Source organism: Lissotriton vulgaris, chromosome 12 (assembly GCF_964263255.1).
Source record: "Lissotriton vulgaris chromosome 12, aLisVul1.2, whole genome shotgun sequence".
Lineage (NCBI taxonomy): Eukaryota > Metazoa > Chordata > Amphibia > Caudata > Salamandridae > Lissotriton > Lissotriton vulgaris.
The window spans coordinates 562,804,159-562,821,516 of NC_141700.1; the positions used below are offsets into that span (position 1 = coordinate 562,804,159).

At 45.9% G+C, this 17,358-nt stretch overlaps 2 protein-coding genes across 4 annotated transcripts in view; both read left to right on the plus strand.

Annotated features, from left to right (window-relative positions):
- The window catches only part of LOC147677744 (uncharacterized), a 104,314-nt gene extending 91,381 nt beyond the window's left edge, over positions 1-12,933 (plus strand). For both annotated transcript variants that reach the window (XM_086945379.1, XM_086945380.1), the window contains one exon: positions 12,883-12,933. The gene's annotated coding sequence lies outside the window, so the exon portion shown is untranslated. The remainder of the gene's footprint in view (positions 1-12,882) is intronic.
- MTMR11 (myotubularin related protein 11) overlaps positions 1-17,358 on the plus strand; it is a 262,554-nt gene that overhangs the window by 175,313 nt on the left and 69,883 nt on the right. For both annotated transcript variants that reach the window (XM_086945377.1, XM_086945378.1), the window contains exons 7-9: positions 1,021-1,171; positions 2,737-2,824; positions 3,345-3,433. In XM_086945377.1, the coding sequence (XP_086801503.1) occupies positions 1,021-1,171; positions 2,737-2,824; positions 3,345-3,433 (328 nt within the window). The remainder of the gene's footprint in view (positions 1-1,020; positions 1,172-2,736; positions 2,825-3,344; positions 3,434-17,358) is intronic.

Sequence of the window (17,358 nt, forward strand, 5' to 3'; positions counted from 1 at the left end):
TTTTAAACACTTATCTCTCAAGCTGTAGAGGAAACAAGTATCACATTTTTGAGTAAACATGTCTTACTCCTGGAAAATGATGAGAAAGTTATATCTAAGGCACTAGTAACTACTACTTAGAGAAAAAGCTTTGCGAATTGGACCCTTGCAGCTGAAAAATCCTTTATTAGTTTAGTCGTGTGAAATAGACATCCTTTATAGGAAGTTGCTTCAGGCACAATCAGTGTTTTAGGACCAGGTGAATGTGTCCATAGTCAAACATGGCTTTGGTGGTTACTGTCCTTCAATGTATTATATTTTTCTTCCAGAGAAAATATTTCTAATTGTTGAGAAACTATTTCCGCAACCCCTTTTAATACACGTTGAAACAATGTGCCATATTATAAGCCCTTTTACCCACATATGTTCATAAATCCAGGATTAAGGTTGAAAATACTATGAAAGGAATCTATGTCCATACGAATATTGCACTTATGTTGTAAATCTGCATGATGCAGTCCTGAGAACAGCAAGCAGAGAACAAGAAATGGTTTGACCTTGGAATGTCACGGACAATTAAAATGTGATAGCCATCCACAGTCACAACTTTGTGGGTATTTCAGTGATCTGATAAACTTAAACAGGCCTGCATAAAGAAATACTCAAAATGTAGGTGTACCAGGCAGGGGTAGTACTTATTTAAGTAAGGTAAGACATCATTCCTAGTGTGCCACCTTGTGGCTGTGTCAAATTATTACAAAAAGTTCAAAATGCCATTTTCAGATATGGGGAGAACTCCAGTAGGAAAATAATATTCGGTATAGAGGGGTAAATATCCCTACACTGTTCTTGCCAGAAAGTACACTTATAACGTTTGTAAAAGGGAAAAAAGTAGAAACCTGCTTTGTTGCATTTGGTTATGTTTTTCTGTGAGTATAACCATGTGATCTTTGTAATGCATCCAGCCGTTTCCACTTTCCATTTTTGTCTGCAGCTACCTAGAGGGCATTTGGTGCGACTTACCTTTTTCATGAATTTCAGAGAATGGCGGTGGGAGCCGGAAGAAGGGATCTGTAGACTTCCCCACATTACTTTTTGAAACCTTCATGGATTGGGAGAATGAGCTGAAACGTATTGGCGCCCTGGACTGGAGAGTCAGCCCCATCAACGAGAGGTTCGACGCATCCGCAAGGTGAGGGTTCAGGTTTGTGCTGTCAGTTACAAGGCTGCTCCACTCTTATCAAATGCTTCAAAATCTCCCAAATGGGGCAGCCATGTCCTTGGCCTGTCCCGCTTGTCTCACGGTGAAGATAGCTGCTTCAGGTCTCATTGACCAGTATGTGACTCTCGCTTAGTGCACATTTTGAAAACTGAACTTTTGTTCACACTGGGTTCATCGCTAATATAGACGCCTTACGGGATGGTCTTCCTAATGTGAGTTGTATGTTATTCACATATTTCATTGATCTGAAAGGACAGATAAAAGAAAGACTGCAAGTGAGTTGTCCACACCTCGAAGTGTATCTTGCTTGTCACTCTTTGTTTCCTTACTGCCCTCCACTAGCACACACAGGCCCGCTCCACTGTGCATCTCTAGGTAGTATAGGGTATCACAGCTAGTCTGAGGACCTCAGCTGCTACTACCACCTACCAACCAGACATTCAGCTGCCCCAACGCACTCCCCAAGCCCTCAACAAGCCAAGAAAGAAGTGACCTGACTGTACTGACTCCTGGTCGGTTGTATGTTGGAACCAGAAATATCGTCAGATATAATTATTGGGTCCTAAATATCATTTACAAAAATATTGTCCCATTGTGTCTAGGTTTCCATCACCAACTCCTAGAGTGAAATTTTCGTAGATGACAGTCTGGCAATGGCATCCATTTCCATCTAAGAGGAAGATTTAATTCATAGCAATCGGAAGAAATTAGTTTTCCCATTAAAAAATATTGGAACCAGCTAATTTCCAAGTCGGAAAGAAAATAGTTTACATTTTTTGTGAAAAAATGATAGTGTCCTATCTGTCCAAGTGTTAGCATGCATGCAGATGACCCGCACCCGTTTACATTGTGTGCTAAGAGTAACAATTTATTACCAGAGGAAGCGGTTACTTCAGATGACTTCCTGTTCTGCAGATTTTCGCCTATTAGGACTTCCTGTCACTTGTCACAGTGCGCTTAGGTTGTCAATTTCTTATTAAACTGTGATTAGATTTCTTAAACGAGCTCACGATTTTTCAAGCCAGGTCTTCATACCCCCTTGCTTTCTTCCAAATCCATGACATCTACAACAAAAAGCTCAGTTTTCTGCGCTGAATGAGCATTTTAATTTGAACTGTATTTACAAATCGTAAAATAACACAAGAATTGTTTGAGAGAACTTCTGTCTTAATAGATGTTACAAAACCTGTATTTAGTCAAAACCTACTTAACACGAGTCAAAAAGTCTTAAAATTTGAAAGCATCCAGCTGGCTGTGTTTGTGTTTGCTTATATTACTCTGTGCAATAGTAGGTATCATTTAGAGATCAAATACAAAAGAACATCGCTCATGCCTGCTTTCATTATTATATTTATGCAAAAATATATGTAAAGTCACAACCTCAGATGAACATGCCAGTTGTGTATCGCCGACACGAGAGGAGGGCTTGGAATACGTTTTGGCTCTTGTGGCTAGATAGGTGCAAATGATGCATTTTGGGTATGTGCTTGCCTGCCTGCTCTTTGCTGGTCCTTCAACACTGGTTATATTTTCAGCCTTTCCAAGTACTTCCTGGTCCCCAGCAAGGTTTTGGACACGGAGCTGAAGAGGACCTTCCCTCACTTTAACGAGAGGCGGATTCCTGTGAGTACCGTGTGTTGCGGAGGTGGGCCGCTGAGCAGCTTCCTCCTTTGAAAGACTCTGACCTATTAGACTCTTACTTGCAAACATTAATCAGTTTCTCACCATCTTGTAGTCTGCGTTGCTACGCGATCACCTGCCGTAATCTCTTCACACACATCCCCAACTACACGTTCCAATAGACCAATGCTCCAATATCATGGGCAAATATTCATTGTATTCTTTACTTCTGCTCAAATACATCCCTGCGCAACATTTCTTTACTCACCCCATACTACCTCTCTCTCTGCAACCAATGTGGATCACTCCCTTGCTTTTGCAAGTTCTATTGGGTCCCTCCACTTCCTACTCTTTCAGGTTCTTTTCTTGCAGCTGATCTCTTCTGGACCTCTATTCCATTTCTGGCAGCAGCCTTATGTGGAATGTGGTAACACTTAAACAGCATAAAGCTAGAAATTTTGCACAGCGTTTGGAGAATTGTTGTTGATGGAACTTGTTGTCTCTATGTCGGTTCCTTCTCCAGAGATTATCCTGGCGGCATCCCGGAGGTAGTGATCTTCTGAGAGCGGCAAACTTCCAACCTAACACAGACCCAGAGAAGGAGGATTTGAGGTAGGCAAACATTAACCTTAGTCATCAGTCATCCAGATCTAAATGCAACAGGATGAAAAATATCTTGGGCTATGGAGCTATGGCACCATAATATCTGCCCTACAACATGTGCCACAAATAAGTACTTCTGTACTATATACTTGGTGAACTCAAGCTCCTCCCAGAGATGGTGGAAATATAAGTTTCCCCAAAGTAGCATCGGTGAGTATGAAGGTAGTACAGACTGCATGCACTGACCTTTTCATGACAATGCTTGTTCCAAATGGGATGTCTTTGTTGTACCGTGTGGATGCTGCAGGACAGAAATACATCCAGAGTTACCTAACATGTTTCACCTTTGGTCTTATGGTGACTGGCTCTGCAAACTTGCCCCAAATTGTTAATTATATATAGGGTCATTTAGAGTTCGACAAGCTGGCTTCCATATGGCTAAGAATATGGTGGCGGTGCTTCTACCGCGCCCACTGAACGGTAACCTATTTGCCTTGCAGGTGGATATTGTGTCTGAAGCGGCTCCATGGTGGATGTTGGACAGTACAAATTAAAGTGCAGCACCAGGCCTGCCAAGCCATGCTAGCATGATGGATCTTTCGCCACTTATGTTAGTCCCAAGACAGACACCCAAAGCTCAGGTCCATCTTTGGAAATAGCGTCATTAATTTCCTGCACATGCCTGGAGATTTCCCCGAGCATCTGGGAAACATTTCAGGACTTTCTTGCCAGGGTTTGCATAGTGGGCTCAGAATGAGGAAAGTGGCTTCTTATGAGAAGCCTTCAGTATATTTGGGCTTCGATACAATTTCCAATGGTGAATGCCGGCCCAAAGATTTTCCTAGTTTCAGGCCCAACAGAGAGGAAAGGTTACATTAATGGGGAAAACATTTTTATGCACACTATATTTGAGGTGGGGGAATATAAAGGAGGGTGAAAGGAAATCCAAGCTGTCTTTGCTTAGTTTTCCCTGTATTTCCCTCCTCTAATGCAGGATAGATGTCCTTTGGTCTGACAGTGATTATGGAGACCTATGCACCTTAAACCGTAGGACTGAAGCCATGAACCTTCAGAAAATGAAATTACAAATATCTCTTACATTTTCATGTTTTAGTTTCTTTACATTTTTCAGCCAAGCTGCAGTTTTATGCCCCAAAAAAGTAAATGTTTCTGTTTTTTTATTGGACTATCAGTCTGGGTTATGATGTCAACTTTGGCTCGATTTGCTTTCTATATACTTTTGTGCAAAAGCCGAATGCCCAATTTATTAAAAACACCATCAAAAGAGTGTCCATAGTGAGCCTGCTGTTATCAAAGAGCTCTTGCTTCTGAATGTAGCTCTCTGTGCTCTGAAACAGAGATATACTTACTGAGGAAAGATGACTCTAGTCACACTTCACCACAAGCCTTCAGTAGTTGAGGTTGGTATCACTTTCATTTGCTTAAGTTCTAATGTAACTTCTAGAACAAAGGTGTGTTATTCTTTTGCTTTGATTTGCCAGTCTGTGAGTTTGACACGCTACCTAAGTTCAGATTACACCATTGAGTGAGTCAGTAAAAATGTAATGCCTTACCTTAATGAAGGTTTCCCTGGGCAGTCAAACGCCTGTCCTTTCTGGACTAAAAAGGCTTTTATAGCACAAGGATCATTGATTTTATTTGTTACATATATGAGTGACCCACTGAGTAGCTTCCAAATGATTCCGTAGTGCAAATCTGATGCTCTAAACAGCAGTTTCATTTCCCTTAGTAACAATGCAGCAGATGCCCTGACAGAGTGGAGATCTACACAGAGTTGTAAGATGACATTAAACGTGAATTCAAACTCTAAGGGAGGCTGTACTCTAATGTGCTCACTCCTGTGAAGTTTATTTACTTGAAGGGAGGTTGTACTCTGAAGTGTTCACTCCTGTGAAGTTTATTTACTTGAAGGGAGGCTGTACTCTAATGTGTTCACTCCTGTGGAGTTTACTTACTTTAAGGGAGGCTGCATTCTAATATGTTCACTCCTGTGGAGTTTAATCACTCTATGGGATGCTGCACTCTGTGTTCACACTCTAAGGGAGGCTGTACTCAAATGTGTTCACTCCTGTGGAGTGTATTTACTCTAACGGAGGCTGCACTCTGATGTGTTCACTCCTGTGGAGTTTATTTACTCTAAGGGAGGCCGCACTCTGATGCATTCACTCCTGTGGAGTTTATTTGCTCTATCGGAGGCCGCACTCTAATGGGTTCACTCCTGTGGAGTTTATTTACTCTAAGGGAGGCCGCACTCTGACGCGTTCACTTCTGTGGAGTTTATTTACTCTAAAGAAGGCCGCACTCTGACGCGTTCACTCCTGTGGAATTTATTTACACTAAAGGAGGCCGCACTCTGACGTGTTCACTCCTGTGGAATTTATTTACTCGACGGGAGGCTGCACTTTGAAGTTTTCACTCCTGTGGAGTTTATTTACTCGACCGGAGGCTGCTCTTTGATGTGTTCACTCCTGTGGAGTTTATTTATTCTAAGTGAGGCTGCACTCTGACGTGTTCACTCCAGTGGAGTTTATATACGCTAAGGGAGGCTGCACTCTGACGTGTTCAATCCAGTGGAGTTTATTTACTCAAAGGGAGGCTGCACTCTGACCTATTCACTCCTGTGGAGTTTATTTGCTCTATCGGAGGCCGCACTCTGACGTGTTCACTCCGGTGGAGTTTATTTACTCGACGGGAGGCTGGACTTTGACGTGTTCACTCCTGTGGAGTTTATTTACTCTACGGGAGGCTGCACTCTGATGTGTTCACTCCTGTGGAGTTTATTTACTCTAAGGGAGGCCGCACTCTGATGCGTTCACTCCAGTGGAGTTTATTTACTCAAAGGGAGGCTGCACTCTGAAGTATTCACTCCTGTGGAGTTTATTTACTCTAAGGTCGGCTGCTCTGACGTGTTCACTCCTGTGGAGTTTATTTACTCGACGGGAGGCTGGACTTTGACGTGTTCACTCCTGTGGAGTTTATTTACTCTATGGGAGGCTGCACTCTGATGTGTTCACTCCTGTGGAGTGTATTTACTCTAAAGAGGCTGCACTCTGATGTGTTCACTCCTTTGGAGTTTATTTACTCGACCGGAGGCTGCTCTCTGACGTGTTCACTCCTGTGGAGTTTATTTATTCTAAGTGAGGCTGCACTCTGACGTGTTCACTCCAGTTGAGTTAATTTACGCTAAGGGAGGCTGCACTCTGACGTGTTCACTCCAGTGGAGTTTATTTACTCGAAGGGAGGCTGCACTCTGACCTATTCACTCCTCTGGAGTTTATTTGCTCTATCGGAGGCCGCACTCTGATGTGTTCACTCCTGTGGAGTGTATTTACTCTAACAAGGCTGCACTCTGATGTGTTCACTCCTGTGGAGTTTATTTACTCTAAGGGAGGCTGCACTCTGATGTGTTCACTCCTGTGGAGTTTATTTACTCTAAGGGAGGCCGCACTCTGATGCGTTCACTCCTGTGGAGTTTATTTACTCTAAGGGAGGCCGCACTCTGATGCTTTCACTCCAATGGAGTTTATTTACTCAAAGGGAGGCTGCACTCTGACGTGTTCACTCCTGTGGAGTTTATTTACTCGACAGGTGGCTGGAATTTGACGTGTTCACTCCTGTGGAGTTTATTTACTCTATGGGAGGCTGCACTCTGATGTGTTCACTCTTGTGGAGTGTATTTACTCTAACGAGGCTGCACTCTGATGTGTTCACTCCTTTGAAGTTTATTTACTCTAAGGGAGGCCGCACTCTGATGCGTTCACTCCTGTGGAGTTTATTTACTCGACCGGAGGCTGCTCTCTGACGTGTTCACTCCTGTGGAGTTTATTTATTCTAAGTGAGGCTGCACTCTGACATGTTCACTCCAGTTGAGTTTATTTACGCTAAGGGAGGCTGCACTCTGACGTGTTCACTCCAGTGGAGTTTATTTACTCAAAGGGAGGCTACACTCTGACCTATTCACTCCTGTGGAGTTTATTTGCTCTATCGGAGGCCGCACTCTGACGTGTTCACTCCTGTGGAGTTTATTTACTCGACGGGAGGCTGGACTTTGACGTGTTCACTCCTGTGGAGTTTATTTACTCTACGGGAGGCTGCACTCTGATGTGTTCACTCCTGTGGAGTGTATTTACTCTAACAAGGCTGCACTCTGATGTGTTCACTCCTGTGGAGTTTATTTACTCTAAGGGAGGCTGCACTCTGATGTGTTCACTCCTGTGGAGTTTATTTACTCTAAGGGAGGCCGCACTCTGATGCGTTCACTCCTGTGGAGTTTATTTATTCTAAGGGAGGCCGCACTCTGATGCGTTCACTCCAATGGAGTTTATTTACTCAAAGGGAGGCTGCACTCTGACGTATTCACTCCTGTGGAGTTTATTTACTCTAAGGTAGGCTGCACTCTGACGTGGTCACTCCTGTGGAGTTTATTTACTCGACAGGTGGCTGGAATTTGACATGTTCACTCCTGTGGAGTTTATTTACTCTATGGGAGGCTGCACTCTGATGTGTTCACTCCTGTGGAGTGTATTTACTCTAACGAGGCTGCACTCTGATGCGTTCACTCCAGTGGAGTTTATTTACTCAAAGGGAGGCTGCACTCTGACGTATTCACTCCTGTGGAGTTTATTTACTCTAAGGTAGGCTGCACTGACGTGTTCACTCCAGTGGAGTTTATTTACTCAAAGGGAGGCTGCACTCTGACGTATTCACTCCTGTGGAGTTTATTTACTCTAAGGTAGGCTGCACTGACGTGTTCACTCCTGTGGAGTTTATTTACTCGACGGGAGGCTGGACTTTGACGTGTTCACTCCTGTGGAGTTTATTTACTCTAAGGGAGGCCGCACTCTGATGCAGTCACTCCTGTGGAGTTTATTTGCTCTATCGGAGGCCGCACTCTAATGGGTTCACTCCTGTGGAGTTTATTTACTCTAAGGGAGGCCGCACTCTGATGCGTTCACTCCTGTGGAGTTTATTTACTCTATGGGAGGCTGCACTCTGATGTGTTCACTCTTGTGGAGTGTATTTACTCTAACGAGGCTGCACTCTGATGTGTTCACTCCTTTGGAGTTTATTTACTCTAAGGGAGGCCGCACTCTGATGCGTTCACTCCTGTGGAGTTTATTTACTCGACCGGAGGCTGCTCTCTGACGTGTTCACTCCTGTGGAGTTTATTTATTCTAAGTGAGGCTGCACTCTGACATGTTCACTCCAGTTGAGTTTATTTACGCTAAGGGAGGCTGCACTCTGACGTGTTCACTCCAGTGGAGTTTATTTACTCAAAGGGAGGCTACACTCTGACCTATTCACTCCTGTGGAGTTTATTTGCTCTATCGGAGGCCGCACTCTGACGTGTTCACTCCTGTGGAGTTTATTTACTCGACGGGAGGCTGGACTTTGACGTGTTCACTCCTGTGGAGTTTATTTACTCTACGGGAGGCTGCACTCTGATGTGTTCACTCCTGTGGAGTGTATTTACTCTAACAAGGCTGCACTCTGATGTGTTCACTCCTGTGGAGTTTATTTACTCTAAGGGAGGCTGCACTCTGATGTGTTCACTCCTGTGGAGTTTATTTACTCTAAGGGAGGCCGCACTCTGATGCGTTCACTCCTGTGGAGTTTATTTATTCTAAGGGAGGCCGCACTCTGATGCGTTCACTCCAATGGAGTTTATTTACTCAAAGGGAGGCTGCACTCTGACGTATTCACTCCTGTGGAGTTTATTTACTCTAAGGTAGGCTGCACTCTGACGTGGTCACTCCTGTGGAGTTTATTTACTCGACAGGTGGCTGGAATTTGACATGTTCACTCCTGTGGAGTTTATTTACTCTATGGGAGGCTGCACTCTGATGTGTTCACTCCTGTGGAGTGTATTTACTCTAACGAGGCTGCACTCTGATGCGTTCACTCCAGTGGAGTTTATTTACTCAAAGGGAGGCTGCACTCTGACGTATTCACTCCTGTGGAGTTTATTTACTCTAAGGTAGGCTGCACTGACGTGTTCACTCCAGTGGAGTTTATTTACTCAAAGGGAGGCTGCACTCTGACGTATTCACTCCTGTGGAGTTTATTTACTCTAAGGTAGGCTGCACTGACGTGTTCACTCCTGTGGAGTTTATTTACTCGACGGGAGGCTGGACTTTGACGTGTTCACTCCTGTGGAGTTTATTTACTCTAAGGGAGGCCGCACTCTGATGCAGTCACTCCTGTGGAGTTTATTTGCTCTATCGGAGGCCGCACTCTAATGGGTTCACTCCTGTGGAGTTTATTTACTCTAAGGGAGGCCGCACTCTGATGCGTTCACTCCAGTGGAGTTTATTTACTCTAACGAGGCTGCACTCTGATGTGTTCACTCCTGTGGAGTTTATTTACTCTAAGGGAGGCTGCACTCTGATGTGTTCACTCCTGTGGAGTTTATTTACTCTAAGGGAGGCCGCACTCTGATGCGTTCACTCCTGTGGAGTTTATTTACTCTAAGGGAGGCCGCACTCTGATGCGTTCACTCCAGTGGAGTTTATTTACTCGACGGGAGGCTGGACTTTGACGTGTTCACTCCTGTGGAGTTTATTTACTCTATGGGAGGCTGCACTCTGATGTGTTCACTCCTGTGGAGTGTATTTACTTTAACGAGGCTGCACTCTGATGTGTTCACTCCTTTGGAGTTTATTTACTCTAAGGGAGGCCGCACTCTGATGCGTTCACTCCTGTGGAGTTTATTTACTCAACCGGAGACTGCTCTCTGACGTGTTCACTCCTGTGGAGTTTATTTATTCTAAGTGAGGCTGCACTCTGACGTGTTCACTCCAGTTGAGTTTATTTACTCTAAGGGAGGCCGCACTCTGATGCGTTCACTCCTGTGGAGTTTATTTACTCTAAGGGAGGCCGCACTCTGATGCGTTCACTCCTGTGGAGTTTATTTACTCAACCGGAGGCTGCTCTCTGACGTGTTTACTCCTGTGGAGTCTATTTATTCTAAGTGAGGCTGCACTCTGACGTGTTCACTCCAGTTGAGTTTATTTACGCTAAGGGAGGCTGCACTCTGACGTGTTCACTCCTGTGGAGTTTATTTACTCGACCGGAGGCTGCTCTCTGACGTGTTCATTCCTGTGGAGTTTATTTACTCTAAGTTTGGCTGCACTCTGAAGTGTTCACTCCAGTGGAGTTTATTTACGCTAAGGGAGGCAGCACTCTGACGTGTTCACTCCAGTGTGGTTTATTTACTCAAAGGGAGGCTGCACTCTGACGTATTCACTCCTTTGGAGTTTATTTACTCTAAGGGAGGCCGCACTCTGATGCGTTCACTCCTGTGGAGTTTATTTACTCTAAGGGAGGCCGCACTCTGATGCGTTCACTCCTGTGGAGTTTATTTACTCAACGCGAGGATGCACTTTGACGTGTTCACTCCTGTGGAGTTTATTTACTCGACCAGAGGCTGCACTCTGACGTATTCAGTCCTGTGGAGTTTATTTGCTCTATCAGAGGCTGCACTCTGACGTGTTCACTCCTGTAGGGTTTATTGCTCGAAGGGAGGCTGCACTCTGACGTGTTCACTCCTGTGGGGTTTATTTGCTCGAAGGGATGCTTCACTCTGATGTGTTAACTCCTGTGGGGTTTATTTACGCCAAGGGAGGCTTCACTCTGACGTGTTCAGTCCTGTGTAGTTTATTAACGCTAAGGGAGGCTGCACTCTGATGTGTTCAACCCTGTGGAGTTTATTTACGCTAAGGGAGGCAGCACTCTGACGTGTTCACCCCTCTGGAGTTTATTTATGCAAGGGGAGGCTGCACTCTGACATGTTCACTCCTGTGAAGTTTATTTACGCGAAGGAAGGCTGCACTCTGAATTGTTCACTTCTACGGAGTTTATTTACTCTAAGGGAGGCTGCACTCTAATGTGTTCACTCCTGTGGAGTTTATTTACTTTAAGTGAGGCTGCACTCTCTGTTCACAGTCTAAGGGAGGCTGCACTCTACCGAGTTCACTCTAGTGGAGTTTATTTACTCTAAGGGAGGCTACACTCTAATGTGTTCACTCCTGTGGAGTGTATTCACTCTAAGGGAGGCTGCACTCTGATGTGTTCACTCCTGTGGAATTTATTTACTCCAAGGGAGGCTGCACTCTAATGTGCTATTTAATTAAAGAGTGGGGACACGAGGAGCGATTGGGAGGTCCAGTGACTCGTGCCCCCAAGTAGATACTTTAAACAGACTAGAGTCAAAGCTCCTATAAGTAACAAAGGACTGAGAAAGAGAGAGAAAGAGAGAGAGATAACTAAAGTCGTTCTGCTACTCTATGAGTGGGGGACAGTGGGACAGTGTGTCCTTATCATGATGCCCTCACACACCCCTAAGGATGTCATGCTTCATCATTGGGCTGGTGCTCCTCGTAGGGCCGGCGCTGCAATGCCTTACGGGCACCCCAAAGGGTCACCTTTTTCAGAGATCTTTTGATAAAGCTGTGTGTGTGCGTGGGGGTAAGTGGCAGTGAAGTCCTAAATGTGTGGTTAAAAAATGACTGGAGGAATATAGGAATTTTATTAAAGAAGTGATCCCTCTGTCATTGTTAAAAAAAGTGCAAAGAGATTAGTGCTGCTCTGAGAGATGTTATGTCCCTCGGTAGCTAGTTATATAGTATACCCCTAATGAATATACTTTAGGCCAACATGTTTCGCGCTATCTCACGGTCTCTGGAGGAGATCCAAAGCGCTTCTTCAGGACCAATCAATAGAGTTATTTTAGGAGAGAATGGTGAGTCTAGTGGCCTGAATTAATCTAGTTCCACTAGATAAGTCAAGGAGTAATACTCCTTTGAGGACTGGGATGGTACCCCATTAGAATCGGTCTGTGGGTCACTTGACTGTTACTCAAGAATCAAGGATCTGTTACACCTGTAGACCTCACACCATCTCCGCTTTTGATCTCATCCAGAGACCATCCCAGAACGACCTAAAGAAGGCTCTGCATACCAGCCCACGAGATCAAGCTCTTATTATGAATGCAAGGCAGTCCTATAAGCTTATAGTTACACAGAGGAAACAGGATTTAAGGAAAAAGGCTTGGGGGGACCAAGAGAGAGCAGGTGCATTAAGGGACTCTAAAATCTTTTGGGAGATAGTAAATCAACCCTTGTTCTCTGAGGACTCAAGGGCCATGGATACTTTAATACCAGGCGATATTTGGGAATTCCATTACACAAAAATAGTTAATCCGAACGGATTTACTAGTTTGGAAATAAGTCAGGAGGTCCCATTTGACATATTATCTGCTGAACTTCTGAGCTCCGAGCTCCTTGTGAGTGAGGTGGAGGAGGCTCTCAAAAAAGGTTTACCCTTAAAAGCTCCTGGCCTGGATAGGGTGCCCCTCGACCTATTTAAGAGCAACCATCAACTTTGGGCACCCCTCTTCACAAAGGTCTTCAGAGCCGTAATAGCTGGCTCAATCCCAGTATCATGGAAAGAGGCCATAGTGGTCCCTGTGTAGAAAAAGGGAAAGAAGGAAGATCCTTCTTGTTACTCCAGTATTGGAGCTTTCATATATTCACATGCCTAAATCATTCCCTGTCGTTGAGACAGGAGTCTCCGGTACATAAAAAAGCAATGCTTAGCAGTATAGCAAACTGAAAGAGGCCTAGGCCCATTTCCCTTTTGCAACCCATAACCTTTGTTATGTAAAAAGGACCAAACTTTTCCCTGAACCAATCAGAAATCCTCACCCTCTAGAACCCTCCTGAGAGAACCTTCTGCTCCTCAGATTTTCTACCGCACGTTGTGCTACGTAGTCTCCTTTGAGCTCTGCTCAAACTCTTACAGTTCTAATCACTTGACTGGGATTTGAGGTTGTCTCATTTTCGATGTTGGTTTATTTGAAGTACCGTCTTCTTCTACCATGGGGCTGACAAGGAGAAAAAAGGATTATTTAGAGCTTGTGCCACCTGCTCTAAGAAAAGGCTCTATACAGACGATCCTCATAAAGACTGCATCTACTGCCTTTATCTGGAACATCAAGCGAAGGATTGTAAGGTATGTCATACCTTCTCCAATAAAACCTTGAAGGATCGTGAAGGAAGACTATTACTTTGGCTTCAGATGGTGAAAGCCAGGAAAGAGATCCTCTCAAGTGATAGTGAGGAGGAGTCATCTTCGTCTAGGAGATCTCAAAAAAGGAACAAATCTTCGCAGGCTCACACCTTGGTTGAGAGACCTGAGAAGGCCCCTAAAAAGATCACGTCAGGGTCTTCGGGGCGCAGTCCCTCAAAATCTCCTTCAAACAAAGCTAAGGAGAAGAAGAGTCATGCTTCACAGGTGAAAGAGGTAAAGAAAACGACCTCAGAGCCTTCAAAATCTCCTCCCAGTGTCAAGATTACTTTCAAAAAGCCATCCTCCACACCTTCTGAGGAGAAAGAGAAAAAATCTACATCGCCGACGGAGGAAAATGACATTATCGTCAACGAAAATGACATTGTCGTCGACGAAACCAGAGGTAAAGGCTGTATCTAAGGCTTTATCGCCGTCGACAATTCCACCGTCGACGACAGGGTCGAGGACGAGCCCTTCGAGGAAGGCGTTGACGACGACCATAGCTGCAATCGTTGAGGACGACGGCAACGACCACCGGACCGTCGACGACGGCGGTGACTACAACGTCGACGATAGCGTCGATGACGATTATATCGTCGACGGCGGCGACGACAATCTCGTCGACGAGAGGGAAAAAACCCCAGAAAAGCAGTTTTTCGCCTGGAAAAGAACAATTATGTTATGTTATGTTATGTTAATTTAGTCTTTTATAGCGCGCGGCTACTCCATAGAGTGTCCCGGCGCTTTTATTGAAAGCCTGCAGCAGAATAACACAACACAGTAAAATAAAACAGACCCAGCAGAAAGAAAAAAAGGGAAACTAAAGGGCAAACAGCCAAGTTTTAATGCCTTCCTAAAAGTCAGCAAATTAGAGGTGCTGCGCAATGCCAAAGGCAGAGTATTCCAAAGCTGTGGTGCCAGCAGCCTAAAAGAGCGACCTCCAATGCGGGCCCTTTTTACTCGAGGGACCACAGCAAGGAACAATGATTCAGATCTCAGAGATCGGGCCGGATGGTAAAAGGCAAGCCTCCTTTGGAGATATTTTGCTCCCGGAGGCGTGGAGAGCCTTGTGAGCCAAGGTCAAGGCCTTAAAAACTATCCGCTTCCGGATAGGCAGCCAATGGAGCGACTGCAAAGGGCCAGAGACTCTGGCTCGCCTAAACAGGCCAAAAATGGCCTGCGCGGCCGAGTTCTGGACCACCTGCAACAGTTGCAGGAGATATTCCGGCAGGCCAAGGAATAGGACGTTGGAATAGTCCAATCTTGAACCAATTAAGGCCTGCACCGTCGTCTTCCTATGATCTTCTGAGAGCAGAGGAAGGAACTTCTGAAGCATCCTGAGGAGGCCAAAACATGTTCCCGTGAGACCAAGGATCTGAGATCTTAACGTCAGACCATTATCAATCTTGATCCCCAAATTCTTTGCTAGCTGGGACGAACACGCTGGAGGAAACATATTAGCAGGCCACCATTCCCGCCAGTCTGGGTCAGATAGACAGCCGAAGAAGAGTACCTCGGATTTATCTGAGTTGCACTTGAGGCTGTTAAGCTGGAACCATTTAAAAACAGCCCCAAGGCACTCACGGATACTCTCTCCATCAAAATCTTCTCCTTTCCTGCACGTAAAGAGGAGCTGGGTATCGTCGGCATAGGAGACGATCTGGGCCCCAAAAGACTCCGCCAATGCCGCCAGAGGGGTCATAAAGATGTTAAAAAGAGTCGGGCTCAACACAGAGCCCTGCGGGACTCCGACTCCCAAAGGCGGCATCGCGGCAGAGCTGGGTGAGGCCCAGACCGTTTGTCGACGGCCAGCCAAGAATGATCTAAACCAGCTGAGCACCGTCCCCCTCAGACCGATCTAATAAAGTCTGGCGAGGAGACCCTCATGGGGGACGGTGTCAAAGGCCGCCGACAGGTCAAGCATTACAAGCATAGCTTTGCCACCCGAGTCCAGTGCCTCTTTAATGGCTTCAGACACCTCCAAAAGCGCTGTCTCTGTGCTTAGATTGGGGCGGAAGCCAGATTGAGTGGGGTGCAGCAAATTATGAGATTCCAAAAAATTGGAAAGCACGATATGCACATGCTTCTCCAAGATCTTAACCAGCGCAGGGAGAAGAGAGATAGGCCTGTAGTTGGCCAAAGCCTCTGGGTCTAGGCCAGGCTTCTTGAGAAGGGGAATAACCATCGCCTGCTTCCAAGCCTGCGGGACCACCCCCTGACTCAAGGAGAGATTCAAGAGTGGGTTCGCCAACGGATTTACAACTTCAGCCATTTTCGCCAGAAATTTGGCCGGGCATGGATCAAGAGGCGACCCAGATTTAAGATTGGCCATAAGTGCCAATGACGAGACAGCTGAAATTGGCGGAAAATCTGCCAAGACTGAGCCCAAAGGGGCCAATGAAACTGACCCGTCCTCAGAGCTTGGAGGTACTTCAATCACCCTCAAGGGAAAAGAGTCCTGGATCAGTTTTATCTTGATGGTAAAGAAGTTGGCAAGAGCAGAAAACCACGATTCAGAAGGAACGGCCTGGGTCGAATTAGATCGTGGGGCCGTGAATTCCCTAACAATTGTAAAAATTTCCTTGCAGGAATTAGAGGCGGCCTCTATCCTCCTAGCAAAATAGCCTTTTTTCTCGAGGAGGATATCCCGATGGTATGCTTTAACCGCTATCCTGTAGACAAGCCTGGCCGCGGGATCATACTGCGACCGCCAAGCCCTTTCAGCCACCTTGCACTGCCGTCGAGAGACCAACAGTGCTTCAGTAAACCAGGGGGCAGAAACCCGTTTAGATATTGATCGGGGGGCCATCGCAGAGGCTAGATCATTCAGCCTATCCGTTAGCCACGCCTGCAGGGACTCTAAATCTCTCTCCAGGTCTACCGTAAGAGGGCAGGGATGATCAAGGGATGCCTGAGCCAACATTTCAGGAGTCACCCGGTGATACGCCCTAGGGGCTCGTCCCTGATGCCTAAGAGCAGTGCTCAATGGTTTCTTTGTGCTCAGTACATAGAATTTGGCCAGCCTATGATCTGACCAGAGCACCCGCAAAAGTGCCATCACCTCTATGGGGGACGTGGAGAAGACCTGATCCAAGGTATGGCCCTGTTCATGCGTCGGCCCAGAGAGGTAGGGGACAAGACCTAGGGGGGCCGTGATATCAATCAATTTGATCGTGTCAGGGTCCAATCCCTCATCCATATGGAAATTAAAATCCCCGGCCAATACGCAGTGCTCAGCTCTCAGAACCAGCGCCGAGATTGCAGACTGGAGCTCATCGAAGAAGGATCCTGCCGGTCCAGGGGGCCTGTAAACTAAAAGCCCTTTGAGAGATTGATTAGGCGCCAATGCTATAGAGAAAGCAAGGGATTCAGATTCTGTAATGGCATCCATGGGAATAATGGAGCATGCGGCAAGTTTATTCACCACAAGTGCCACACCCCCGCCCCTCCCCTCCGATCTGTCTTGCCTGAAGATATTGTATTCTGGGGGAATTTCAGTAACTATGTCGGGATTAGACGAATCCCCTAACCAGGTCTCTGTCAACATCAGACACAGCGGCTTTTCAGTGGCCAGGAGATAATAGATATCCTGGGCATGTCTGCGCACTGATCTAGTATTTAAAAGCAGGCAGAGATGCTTCACACTGTCGACCTCCCTATTTGGTATAGTGGCCGGGGCATTGCCTGGTACCCAACCACAACCAGGACACCGTCTCTTGTCCCTGTAGCGACCGGGAAAAACTTTGCGACATGCGCAGGATACCTTTTGCAGAGACCGAAGCTCGAGCGATGTATAACATACCATAGTGGCAGCAGGAATTGGTAATCGCGTTGATACAGCCCCG